General features: G+C 48.9%; 1 protein-coding gene across 2 annotated transcripts in view; it reads right to left on the bottom strand.

Moving 5' to 3' along the window:
• The window catches only part of LOC146775834 (coxsackievirus and adenovirus receptor-like), a 271,451-nt gene that overhangs the window by 23,186 nt on the left and 234,086 nt on the right, over nucleotides 1-14,179 (bottom strand). For both annotated transcript variants that reach the window (XM_085638011.1, XM_085638010.1), the window contains exon 4: nucleotides 12,074-12,232. In XM_085638011.1, the coding sequence (XP_085494137.1) occupies nucleotides 12,074-12,232 (159 nt within the window). The remainder of the gene's footprint in view (nucleotides 1-12,073; nucleotides 12,233-14,179) is intronic.

Below are 14,179 nucleotides of genomic sequence, written 5' to 3'. Positions count from 1 at the left end.
GTATAAGAAGACCCAATCACAGACAGGGCGCGCAATCCCAAGTGTGAGCTTAAACGGGAGTGTTGGTGGAGCGCCGCGAGCCTTGTGGAAGCCAGGTGCCAGGAGCTAACCAGAAATAGAAAATAAGATCGGACTACACTTTTTTTGCAGTTTTATATAGCGTGTACTTGACCCGAAGGTATCAAAGCGCTTTACATGAGCACCAGTTTTATTACAAACAAACATATTCATTTTTAGGCACAGGGAAACTGAGTGCTTTTCCCAGAATTACAGGATGTTTGAGCCTCCCGCCAGACTCGAATTTGGAAGAGAAGGCTCGGCGGTCCTGGCCGTTCAGGAGAGGCGTGGTGGGCAGAGAAGAACAATTTGGTGCATTACAGAAAGATTTCCAGAATTTGCAACCGAGTATGGATTTCACAGGTCTCTGCATTGCTCATTCACAATAACAAATGCCACAGCCCCAGTCCAACCATCAGGACCCAACTGCCCCAGGATTATGCTGTGAAATGGTGGGCGCCACTCCATGTAAGAGCTGATTTGCATCTAAAGTTTACCTGTCTTCATCTCATTTATTTCACCCTGCAGTCAAAATCAAACGAGCACCCACCCAAACACTAATTTGTGCAAAAGTAAATCTAGAGCTTCAAGTGGACCGGGTCCTGCAAGTGCTCAGCACCAGCAGTTCTGAAAAGCAGGTGCCGAGACTGGTCAGTATCCAGCTCTCCATTTTTGTCCTCACCGTTAGCGTGAAAAAATAGAAAATGAATTTTGCCGCACTAATACCCTTCACTGCCACTGATGTAACTTCATAAATACTCCTTATGTTGCTTTCACAGTCTAACCATATCACAACTTGCAGCATTTTCAATGTTATGTACAATGAAGCCATAGTTGTTGCTTATTTATCTCATTCAACTAACAAGCTTTGACAAAGCCAATAGTCCTGGCTCGTTGTAGCTCTAACGTTACTTGTTGTAGTAAATATCTGCAGGCAAGGACAAAAGCAGCAAAATACTAGTCGAGTAGCAAACTATGCTAAGCGCAGACTTGAACTTGCGTGTTTTAAGCAACGTCCTTAATTACATCAGCCACGCCTCTTTGAGAGACCTACAATTTTTTTCACCCCCTAAAATCCTGGTGTAAATTAACTGAATTCACCCATTCCAGAGGAGGCACAAGGATACTGCACAGGGTGCCATCAGATAAGAATGCAATAGGTCGCGCATCATTAAAGTTTGAGCTATTGGTGTTGCATTATTTAGCAATGCCAATAGCTCAAACTTTAATAATGCGAGACCTATTGCATTGCAAATGCTTGTTTTTTATATTCATCCTCTCACACGTGCCACCCATTCATTCAAACAAACACTTCATCAAAGTACCCGCACCGCATGTGTGCCTAGATGTCTCCTATTCTGCGGCAGTGTCGGGCTGAATTGGGGAGGCTGTATTACATATGTACAGTGGCTCTCTCTGGGCACCTGTAATGACATCATGATTGCGACGTCCTGGAATGCTGGAAGTAGTACTCCCGTTTCCTTTCTGGTCTTTTTTCTGTTTCAGAGATGGTACTACTGTGGCGATTAGTTTATTTAAGGAAAGGTTTCTGCTACGCGGCATAATCAATCATTGTGCCTCTTGAGAAATGTATTATGTAACTTCTTTTAATTGTGACTTTTGGACAGGGTAGGGTAAAATTTAAATAAAAATACATAATGAGGGGAGGTATCTAACTATGTCTTTATTTTTAATTTTTATATTCAGACAATGTTGTTCTACGGTCTTTAGGGTATAATTCTATCTCATTTACTTCGATTCTTAAAGGACATGCATTATTATTTTATAGCCTCCACAAGTCTTGCTTACAATTTATGTGGCTAAGTGCGTTTCACAGGTCCTCTATGGCAGTGAGTTCTGGGGCTATGTAAAGACCGACTCAATCCAAACAATTTCATTTCTCAGACAATTAGTACAGGTACCGCAATGTACACCGGTTTGGTTTGTACATTCTGAGCTCGGAGTAAGATTTCTTCCTGATCTAGTTGCCCTCCACTTTGTTGGGTGAAACCAGACCAGACAGGATCTCAAGCTATATAGATTGATCCTCCCTGATTGCCTGGCTCTGGATGGTGCATCTAGAATTCCATGGATTGTCTATATCAAGTCGGCACTTATGGCCTTAGGGAGAGCAGATGCCTCAGTGACAGCTCGCCGAGGGAGTGCTACGGGCGGGGGAGGTGTAGGGCGGGGGGGGTAGTAGTGTCTGTCATACGACGGACAGGAGTAAGGTAAGTAATTAAATAAATAAAACAATTTACCTTGCGCAAGCTGCATCGCCAACTTGGCAACTAGATCAGGAAAAAAATATTACTCCGAGCTCAGCATGTACAAACCACCCTGTCCCTCCCCCGCCCCTCCCCACCGCCCTGCAGCACTCCCTCGGCGAGCCACCACTGAGATGCCTATTTGACCCCTTATTCTCTGAGACCATATGATTTCCAGGGTATATAGGCACTGTTATTAGAGAAGGCATTGTTAATAGAGTTAGACTAGAAATGTTGAAACCTCTAGTGAGGGGCATATGCTTTTAAAGTCTGTACATGGAATGGAGCAGTATTTGGTGCAGGTTAGCAGGAGGCATGTCCAAATTCTGTGGACCAGGTTTTGTTTTAATCAAATCCATCATTTACTGGCCTCTCCTGTTGGCTGGGTGCACTCTGGCAATCAGTTGCCCTGTGGCTGCGACAATAGATCTCCGCAGGACCCTTTTTTATGGTTTTGTAATTACTATAGTTGACCCAGAAAGAGGTTCCTGCTACCACTACTGAGGTCCCTCAACTTTAACCAAGTACGCCCTGCTCTTATGTATCTGCAATGCTCCCCAACTAATATGTTATACTTGCTTGGTTGAGCTTTCTATGGGCAGCCTTGGCATCTCAAAGCTCGATGCCTCACTGATGATTGTGCATATATAATTGATACAGAGCTTTTTATTCTGCTTTATTCTGCATTTTATGCTTTTTATGCATTTGTGTTTTGTGTCTTATTTATAGTTATTATCACAATGTATGCTGCACTTTTATGGTCGCTTTGTCTGGCTACGTAAAGATTTTATGATGATGGTAAGCTGGAACGAGACACCAGCATTTACCAATATTAATGTCCCCTGTGCAAAAGCTGAATTGGCGGTATACATGTATAGCCCCCGCCATCTTTTGCAGAGTGCAGCTCCTCTTTAGCATTCAAGTGAGTTTCGAGCAGCAAAGCTACATGTATACTCCTACGCTTCAAATATGCTAATATCTTGTATTGCTTAATCATACTATGGAGGCCCCTGACATTCTAGGTGAGGAATTTATAATTACAGCGATCATCCCTGATTGAGAAATACCAAAGGTTTATCTGCTCCTACAAGGGAAGTGGGAGCTAGTAGAGGGCCGCACAGTCGCAACCAGGCAGATGGACAGTAGGCGGAACCACCCGTAGGATCAGAGGAATTCCACAAAACCAACAAAACAAATCTACATCCCCTCCCTGGGGCAGCAAGGCAACACCCCCATCCAAACTAAAAAGAAGAACATATAACTAAATGGTTCTGTAGGTCAGAGATACACCTACAGTCTGGTTTGAGGGGAGGTAGAAGCGAGACCTACTACCCCTAATAGGGGAAGGGATCCCCGTCATGACACTCCCACTCATAACCCAGAGCAAAGAGATGAAAACCACCTATCGGCCCTGCAAGAAAAAGGGGGGATGGCTGGGGAGAAGACCAGCCCCCGATTCCATGCAAGCCTACAACAGCTTTCTAGGTAAGCGGAGAAGAGAAACAAGAAATGAAAGGTAACAAGAAGAGACAAATGATAGAAAATATGACAATCATGTGAGAGCATGATGACTATCCCCAGTACTTCAGTGGATGATTTCTGCAGTCTGAGGTGTGACCTCGGGCAAGTCCCAGCTCCAGTGAGAGTTCAATGTGGACTCAGACTCTAAGCTTGCGTCAGGACCACTAGATGTGATCCGCTTTTCAGATGAGTGGCAATCTGGGCTGGAAACTGTAACCTTTGCAGCTGCCTCTAAATCACTCTGACCGTCTTTGTGCACCTGGTCCAAGAGGGAGTTCCAGGCGCTGTTCCGAGGACGGCAGCTGCGACCCCTCATCTTAGGGTGTACGTCTAGCCAGTCTTACACCTCTTCTGGCTCCAGGAGGAACTTCATTCCCTGATTAGAGATGACCCACCGTCCAGCGGGGGAGAGCATGGTGTACTGGATACTGAGATCTCTAAGTTTGTACTTAGCTTCCAGAAACTAGGCTTTCTGCTTCTGGACTGCGATAGTGAAATCGGAAAAGAGCAGCACACAACTGTTATCCATCATCAGCTCCCCAAGTTTCCAGGCACACTAAAGAATGTGATCCCTATCTCTGAAGTGGAGGAGGTGCACTACAATAGGCCGAGGTGGTCTACCAGGAGGTGGGGATCGGGCTGGCACTATGTGAACCCTCTCAAGTGTAAAGAAGGGGGATAGGCCCTCTAGTGTCACCTTCTCCCATAGCCAAGTCTCCAGAAGGTCCACCATATCACCACCCTTTGTTTTCTCAGGCATACCCACCACTCGGATATGGTATCTGCGGGCAACACCCGCAGATACCTCAGCCCAGGCCTCAAGTACATGCACTTGACACATTACTACGTCCATCTGGGTGGATAAGTCTCTGGTTGTGGGCACAAGTTCCTACAAGGTGAGTTCAGTGGCAGTAATTTGTTCTCCCAATTTATGATTGTCACCTCGGAATAGGCCAAGGTCTACCACCTCCATGTTGATTTTGTCTTCAAGGGTGTCCTTTGAATCTTTGATGGGCAGAAGGATAGAATCCTATTTATCTTGCGGAACTAGCACCGATTAGTGGAGTGAGCAATTATCTTCTAGAGAGACAGGGTTTTTTTCAGGTTCTGTTCCCTGGGTTTCTTTCCATCGACCAGGGCACGGCATGGTGAGAGGCAAGACAAAAGGAGGGAAAGGAGAGAACCAGGTCTAGCCGCCTGTTGCCAATGGAGTCCAATGACAAGTAAGTCGATATGTAGCATGCCTACATCTTGGCGATACTGTGCCGTGGATAAGAGGAGCAGTATAAACCAGCAGATCACAGTCACCCAAAGAGGTTAGTATGTCCTGGAAGTTCCACAGGCAGGAGATTCCAGAGGAGAGTATGCAGAAGACACAATCAGAGGTGGCACATGTATCGGTAGAGGACGTCTCCTCCAATTTCAAATACAGGACAGATATCAGCATAAACAGCCCCGCAAAAGTTTAAAAGTGGCACACTGTGGAGAAATGGTACATTGAGTCACATCAAGGCAGATGCCCCAGTGGGCTGCCCAGTCACCAGCAGTGTCTGGAGGAATCACACAGAGTGACTGGGGAAGCATTCAATTTCTAGAGTCTTACCAGCTTGGACTAGAGCAAGCCACAGTGATTTTGGAGGGGAGGGAAAGTGGTCACTCCCAGGCACAGTGAGACACGCACCGAAATGTCAGGTAGCCATAGTGGGCCCTTAGTGGTGGGTAATAGGTTATTCAGGAGAGGAAGTATTGGGGCTCTTTTAGTGAGTTAAACCATTGCTTCCATGCTATTGTCAAAAGAATATTAAGACGACACCAGACTCCAAGCAGGCCTGTAGCAGCCCCTGCGACTACTCTTAGCATGGGCCCTAGGTGGAGCAACAAAGGGGGATGAAATGCCCCGGATATAGGTCTGTTATCAGTATATCCAAGCAGGGGCAGAGCGCCAACTGCCAGTTAAGAGAGACCAGGATGGGGCCCACACTGGGAGTTGGCCGCAGCTTCAATCCCCTTGGTCCTGCTGCAATACATGGCCCTCGTAGGCACTACCTGAGTCTGGCAGCACGTGCTCTTCAGGTGGGCAGGGAGATCAAGGAAGTAGTTGGATGGTGCGGGGCAGGCAGTCTGCTGGGTGATGCACAAGCTGGGTTCTCTAGATGGCAGGTGCAGTTGCCGTGCAGTCTGGTGGGGTCCTGCAGCTGACAATGGGCTCCCCCACCACGCCTCTCAGCACTAACGTCCTCCAGGGCTCCAGGGATATCACTGGCATCCTGCAACCACTCTTGCTGCACTCGGGGAGATGTCCACTCACCACAGCAGCCAACTCCTGGCAGCCGCCAGCATAAAGGTGGGGCAGTGCGGCCGGAAGCAGTCGGCAGCACTGATGACTCCAAGCCAGTTTCACTAGGTTCTCAGTTGAGCAGGGAGGGTCCCTCAATGATCCCACCAGCAGACCAGGGTTCAGCAGCCCCTCCAGTGCCCAGCGACAGCTCCTGCTGTGACCTGGGATGCGGTCTGAAGCTGCTGCAATCAACAGCGGCTGCCACTATCTTGTGAGCTGTGCAATGCGGCCAGTATTGACGGCCGCACCTAGCAGTTTCAGGCTGTTCCCTCGGGGTCCACAGGTGGTGAGGGGGGTCCCCCAGCAATTTGGTGACAATATCAAGGGTTGGCAGCCCCTGCAGCCTACATGGAGAAAATGGCCTCCCCATAGCCAGGTAGGTCACTCCCCCCGGTGCAGCTCCACCTGCGCTCTCTGAGTGCCCTTTGTGTGCCCTTTTGCTCCTTCTGTGCCCCGCTGCCAATTTTGCCTTCTGTCCCCCGTTCTCTTGTGTGCCCTTGTTCCTTCTGTGCCCCGCTGCCCATTTTGCCTTCTGTTCCCCGTTCTCTTGTGTGCCCTTGTTCCTTCTGTGCCCCGCTGCCCATTTTTGCCTTCTGTGCCCCCTGTTGTGCCTGCTCGCCCCCCTCGCCGCTCCCGCCGCTGCATCCCCTGCGACCCGCTCCCCTCCATGCCCATTTGCTGCCCCCTGCCACCTGCCTCCCAGCTGCTCCTCCCTCCCACCTCCCCTTAAAATGGTGGCCGCTGCGCGGTGAGGAGAGCGACCCTTGACCTTGCCAGGTAGGTCGCTCACCCCATGCTGCAGCTCCACCTGCGCTCTCTGAGTGCCCTTTGTGTGCCCTTTTGCTCCTTTTGTGCCCTGCTGCCCATTTTGCCTTCTGTCCCCCGTTTTCTTGAGTGCCCTTGTTCCTTCTGTGCCCCGCTGCCCATTTTGCCTTCTGTGAAAGACCGCCTCCAATACGACGCCAGCACCCTCATCGCTCTCAACCCAGGACGGACCCTCACCTGCTGCAGGGCCACCCTGAAGCACACCCACGGTCCCTTCACCTGCCGGAACTGCAGCTTCTTCTGCATCGAAGACGCAGAGACACCCGCCACGACAGAACACAACCAGCTCCGATGAATCCTGATCAACACTCGCTACGCACGCAAACACGCCATCGAGCTCTGGGACCTACTCGACACCGCATCACCAGACGTCACCTTCCTGACCGAGACCTGGATGAACAAAGCCTCCTCCCCAGACATCACAACAGCCATCCCCGACGGATACAATATCGCCCGCAGAGACCGCACCAACGGAGTCAGAGGAGGAATCGCCATCGTCCACAAGAAGACCAACAGGGTCTCAACAAACACTGACGACACTCTCAGCACCGCCATCACATGCACTTCCAGATCCACATGGACCCCAAGACCACCCTAAGAGGCACCCTCGTCTACAGACCGCCCGGACCCCGACCACAATTCTGCGACGCCATCGCCGACTTCATCAGCACGCACGCACTGACCTTCACCGACTACATCCTCCTCGGAGACCTGAACTTCCATCTGGAGAACAACAACGACAGCAACTCCTCCACCCTGATAGACAACCTCGGACTGGAACAGCTCGTCACAACGCTGACCCATATCGCCAGACACACGCTCGACGCCATCTTCTCCTCAAGCCTCCACGTCTCCTTCAGCCACGTCTCCGAGCCCACCTGGACCGTCCCCCACTGCATCCACTTCACCTTCCGGAAACCCGTCGCACATCACCGCACCCCACAGATCCCCCGTCGCTGCTAGGGCAAAATCACCAAAGTACAACTATAGACAAACCTCGCACTCAACCCACCGACCAACGCCTCCAACCCTGACGATGGTGCGCGCACCCTTAGACGATGGATGGATGACTGCGCCAACACCTTAGCCCCGCTGAAAAAACAAACCCTCAGAGACACCAGCAAGAGAGCCAACTGGTTCACCCCGGAACTCCTAGCGTCAAAGCGCACCTGCAGGAAGTTGGAGAACATATGGCACAGCGAGAAGTCCCCGGGCAGCCGCGCAACCCACAAAGACGCCATCCGCAACCACCACCACCACCACCTCATCAGGACCGCCAAGAGGACCGCCTTCAAAGACCGCCTCAACAACAACGCACACAACAGCAAGGAGCTCTTCAACGTCGTGAAGGAACTCTCCAACCCCAGCTCCAACGCCAACGACATCCTGCCGTCACAAGCCCTGTGCGACTCCCTCGCCACCTTCTTCCACCGCAAGATCGCCGACATCCATGACAGCTTCAACCCCCGGATGACCCTAACAGGCCCCAACACACCGGACCCACCATACCCCACCGACCACGACCCCCTGACAACCTGGGCCAACGTGAGCATCGAAGACACAATCAAGACCATGGGCACAATCCACTCCGGCTCGCCGTCTGACCCTTTTCCACACCACATCTTCAACAAAGCCGGCAGCTCCATCGCACACCCCCTGCGCAACATCATCAACCTCTCCTTCGAAACCGCAAAACTCCCTGAGAGCTGGAAACACGCCGAGATCAACGCCCTACTGAAGAAACCCAAGGCGGACCCAAGCGAACTCAAAAACTTCCAGCCCATCTCCCTGCTTCCGTTCCCAGCTAAGGTCATCGAGAAGATAGTCAACATCCAACTCACCTGCTACCTCGAAGACCACTGAATCCTGGACCCCTCCCAGTCAGGATTCCACAGCAACCAGAGCACTGAGACCGCCCTCATCGCCGCCACAGACGACATCAGGATCCTACTGGACAACGGCGAGACGGCAGCCCTCATCCTTCTGGACCTCTCAGCCGCCTTCGACACCGTCTGCCACCACACACTATGCACACGACTCCACGACGCAGGGATCCGAGACAAGGCCCTGGATTGGACCTCCTCCTTCCTCTCCGGCAGAACCCAGAGAGTCCGCCTCCCCTGTTCCGATCCGAAGCCTCCGAGATCATCTGCGGCATCCCACAGGGATCCTCCCTCAGCCCGACACTGTTCAACGTCTACATGGCGCCTCTCGCATGCATCGCCCGACATCACGACCTCAACATAGTCTCCTATGCCGATGACACGCAACTGATCCTCTCCCTCACAAGGACTCCCTCACCACCAAATCCAACCTCCACCAGGGAATGAAGGCCGTCGCCGACTGGATGGAGGATAGCCGCCTTAAGCTGAACACAGACAAGATGGAGATCCTCATCCACGGGCCCAACCCCTCAGCATGGGACGACTCCTGGTGGCCCGCGTCGCTGGGGACACCCCCCGCACATACCAACCACGCACTCAACCTGGGAGTCATCCTCGACTCGAAACTCACCATGACCAAACAAGTCAACGCTGTCTCCTCCACCTGCTTCAACACCCTCCGTATGCTCTGCAAGATCTACAGATGGATCCCGACAGGCACAAGGAAAACAGTCACCCAGGCCCTAGCCAGCAGCACACTCGACTACGGAAACGCCCTCTACGCCGGAGCCCGACCAAGCTCATCAACAGACTGCAAAGAATCCAGAATGTCTCTGCACACCTGATTCTCGACGTCCCGCGCCGCGACCACATCACCCCCCACCTGAGGAACAAGCACTGGCTCCCTGTCGACAAAAGAATCTCCTTCAAGCTCCTGATCCACGCACACAAGGCTCTCCACAAGACCGGCCCAGCCTATCTCAACAGTCGACTCTCCTTCTACGTACCCAACAGGAAACTCCACTCCGCAGACCTCTCCCTGGCTACCGTCCCACGCATCCGTAGAACCACAGCCGGAGGCAGATCCTTCTCCCATCGCGCCGCCAAGACCTGGAACACCCTCCCCCTCAACCTACGACAAACCGAAGACCTTCTAACCTTCAGGAGACAACTCAAGACCTGGCTGTTCGACCAGTAGCAACAGCACCCCCGCCTCTACCCACCCTCAGTGCCTTGAAACCCTTGAGGGTATGTAGTGCGCTTTGCAAATTATTTGATTGATTGATTGATAGCGTCTGTGTGGTCGGCGTCCCAGCCAATCACAACGCTGACATTGCAGAGTTGTGATTGGCTTAGGGGAGGGGAGGGAGGCTGACTGTTCCCTGTGAGGAGCAGAGACGACGCGGAACTGGACCGGGCCAGCTGAGGTAAGTAAACTTTTTTTATATTTACAATTAACCCTCTCCTCACCCTGCCCGACCCCCTCCCCACGAGTCATGCCGGCCACAACTGTTTGGGAGATAAGGCCATCCAAGATCAAAAGGGGTTACATCGAAATGTTTAACAATTACAACTGCTATGAGCAGCACCACAACTATTATTATGTGTAGCACCCTAAATGCCCCGGTACTCCCCTTCTTCCAGGCACTTAACAATATTAGGGACACTGGTAATTTTGGAGGGTGAAGCCACGGGGGATATAGAGTGGGACTTTGAGGGTCCCCTTGGAAAAGAGGATTCTTAAATCACATCTTATAATTACGGTCTCAATTCCATTAAAATTCTTAATTTTCAACCAGAATCTGTGGGGGTACAATTGATCCTGGAAGTTTTAATAGCATCAATAACTCCCTTTACCAGCTCCATCAGAATTGAAAGGCCACTTGAAATTATGAAAATCTGTTTTGATTAGTGATCTTTTTTTTTATACCAGCACCTTATTGATTTTATTGAGGCACAAAGAAACACACATAGGGCCAAATGTATCAACATTGGGAATAGTGATTACCTAATTGCGATTTTCTATCAATCACAATTAGGTAATCGCTATTCCTAGTGTATGAAACTCCAAGAGTTTCCTTTAGCAATTCTTAGAGGGTCGCAAATCGACCTACTTCATTAATATAAAGAGGTAGGTCACAATTTACAACCACCTAGGAATTGCTAAAACAACGGGATGGTGGCTTGCTAGCGTCAGCAGACCACCATGCCTGTGATTACTTTTCAATAAAGCAATACCTTTTTTCAATTGCAGCCCATTTTCCTTAAAGGAAAATGGGTTGCATTTAAAAGAAAAAATGAAAGGTTTTCTTTTCATTTTTTAAGAGCAGGCTGGTCCACTGCCTACTCTTAAAAAACGTTTTCGCCACCATTCCCAAAGGGGAAGAGGTCCCTTGGGGACCGCCCCTTCCCATTTATGAATGGGTCGAATGTTTTGCGGCCGCATTCACGGTCACAAAACATTCATACATACCCCTGAGATTCGGTATTTGGAAGGGACGCCCTTAATACGCCCCTTCCAAATACCGAATCGCAAACCATTTTGCGATTTGTGACAAATTACTGAATCACAAAATTGGGTTTGATACATAGGAAAAGCCTTTTCTTACTTTCGCAAGTGGGTCGATTCTATGAATAGGCTTTTTGTGAGTGCAAAATATATTCATACATGTGGCCCATTATGCTGATCCACTCAGGGGATCACTTATAAAATCAAGGACGATTCCTACCCTCAACCTGCTCCATCCCCGGGGAGACATGTAGGCCCAATGCTCAAACCATCTTATGACCATCATTTCCCCCAAATCTTCGAGTGCTTCTTGGGCATCCTAGGGCCTGGTATATGGGCTCCTTCAGTTTTGCGGATCAGTCCATACCTGCTCTCCACTCCTTCGGCTTTGGGGCAGTTGGCGATTTCCAGTATCTGGTTACGTCCTTTTTACCAATAGTGCACCTAGCTCTACTAACATACAGTCAGCTCTACTAACATACAGTCTCCTCTAGGGCCCTCCAGGTCCTCCACCAGGCCCAGCAATACGATCTTGGGGTATGCCTTGTTAATAAGTGATTTTCAAAATCAGCTACATATATTATTTATCCTCTCTTCTGCTCTTTGATAAAGAGAAAGTTTTAATGACTGCATCTTTTCTCACTAACCATGCATATGAAAAGCTCCCCCTTACCCAGGTTTAGAGTTGGTGGTACAGCAGGGCTGTCTCCAGAGATCTTCTCCCATTTGAAGGAGAGAGGTTCAGAGCCTTCACCAGGCTTACACTTCAACACAACGTCACGCCCCTGGTACTGTTCACCTTCAACCAAACACTGGGTCCGTGCTGGCTTCACTGTGGAAATGAAAACAATTCAAAATAATGATAAATGAGAAACAGTTTTAATCTCGAATTTACATGAAATCTGTCCAACTTTGAAGCAAAGTCCACATCACTAGCCTAGAGAGCGGAATTGGGCACATGCTAACACCCCTAGATGAACGTGGTGATTGAGTTGTGTCAAATGTATACTTGTTTACTGTACTTTTTATCATGGGGCTAGGCATGATTAGGTGCCGTAGAACTCTGCAACATGCTTTTGATGATACTATGTCAATGTGAAATTGATGACGAAGTGCTGAGCCATTTTTGTTACTTGTAGCTGTAATTTGAAAATGTTAAATAAAGGTTAAAGAAAACATTGAAGCAATGTCTAGACATGGAACCCGATTCACAATGAGTTTAATTGGAGTATGTGTATTCTGAAATTAGTGAGTAAATCACATCTGCTACCCCCTTCAAAGTTTTCCCTACTCATGATGGGGTTTGAACCAATATTCTGACTGTCCAACTTATTCCATCTGAAATGTCTCCAATACTGACCATTGACTGTTATTTGGCATAGCCCCCTTCATTCTTGTCCACATACCCTCTCCCTATGAGATCTAACTCTTCACTAACTGGCTGGACTACGGCAACGTAATCTATGCAGGCACCACTACCGACCTCATAAGAACACTCCAAACAATCCAGAACTTTATTAGCAAACCCATTGCATGTTTCCTGGCCATGTATGCACTAAACTTCCCAATTCTAACAGCAACAGGGGGGATTTGGAGGGTTTTCACTGAAAAGGCAGCTTTTACAGAGTGCTGTTGGCTGGAATGCAAAACTGAAATGTGAGCCAAGTTCCAGGGGAGCTCAGCTGAGCCAGAGACAATAAACACATTTCTCTTGTCTTGCCTCCAAACTTAACATATCTTAAAAACTGATTGCTTTCTGGGAGTGGTAAGTCTCAACTAAACCAATTGAATCATTGAGTTTCCTCCTACCCTTCCCTCATCTCCTCTAAGTCACAAAAGCTGGAGCAGGAGCTTTGCAGCCACTTGGTGTCTGTACCAGGCACGAGAGTTTTCATAAAATTTGGCTAGATACAGAGTTTGACAGTCAGGGTACTCCATCACAAGCACAATGGAGTACCTTGTCTGCCAAACTCTCAGCCTGCCTGCCTCATTTATAGATGGACAGACCATAATGTTTCTGCCGATGGATCCCCGATGGCTCCTGTCAATGGAAAGCTTCCTCCAACAGCCCAATGGTGTAGAGTCCGTAGGACAAAGACGTTTACACCGACTGCCCTACCTAGAGTGGATAGTGTAATGTCCTTTTTTTCTACCCATCACTGCCAGGAAAAACCTGGTGGTGAGGGACAGAAAAAAAACACAATGCCCCTAACACTTTGGGAGAAAACCTCCAAGGTGTGGAGAGTCATTCGTTTTTGTTTTAAAAAAAAACAACTTTCACTTTAGGAGACTGTCTTTGGAAAACAAATTTTAAAAAAAAGTTTGGCCATCCACCAAACTTTATTTTTACCTTTAAGGAAACTGCAGTCTCCCTTTAAGGGGCAGAGATGATCACTGGGCCACTTTCACATTCCTCATACTTATGTATAAGGGATTAACTAAGAGTTAGAAAGATACCTCCAGGCTTAAATTCAGAAAATGAACAACTAGGTACAATTGCTTTGGATAGCTGAGGTTTGTTATGATTACTCAAACCACTCTTAATTTGATCAGTCACATTTTTTGTGCTTCAGGGATGTTATCCACATATGCCAGTCCGCATTCCACCATTCACTCACAATAATCCTTCAGGATACCAACGAATTTATGAGATATAGGAAACATGGATAGTCCAGTCTAAATTGGAAGATTACAATACAATACTATACGAGACAAGACAAACAAAAAATATAAGGATTCTCCTCTTTACGAGCAGGTTCTAAGGCTTGTTTCTCCGCTA

The sequence above is a fragment of the Triturus cristatus genome, chromosome 12, assembly GCF_964204655.1.
Source record: "Triturus cristatus chromosome 12, aTriCri1.1, whole genome shotgun sequence".
NCBI lineage: Eukaryota > Metazoa > Chordata > Amphibia > Caudata > Salamandridae > Triturus > Triturus cristatus.
Note: the sequence above shows the minus strand (reverse complement) of the source record. Positions and strands in the feature narration are given on the sequence as shown.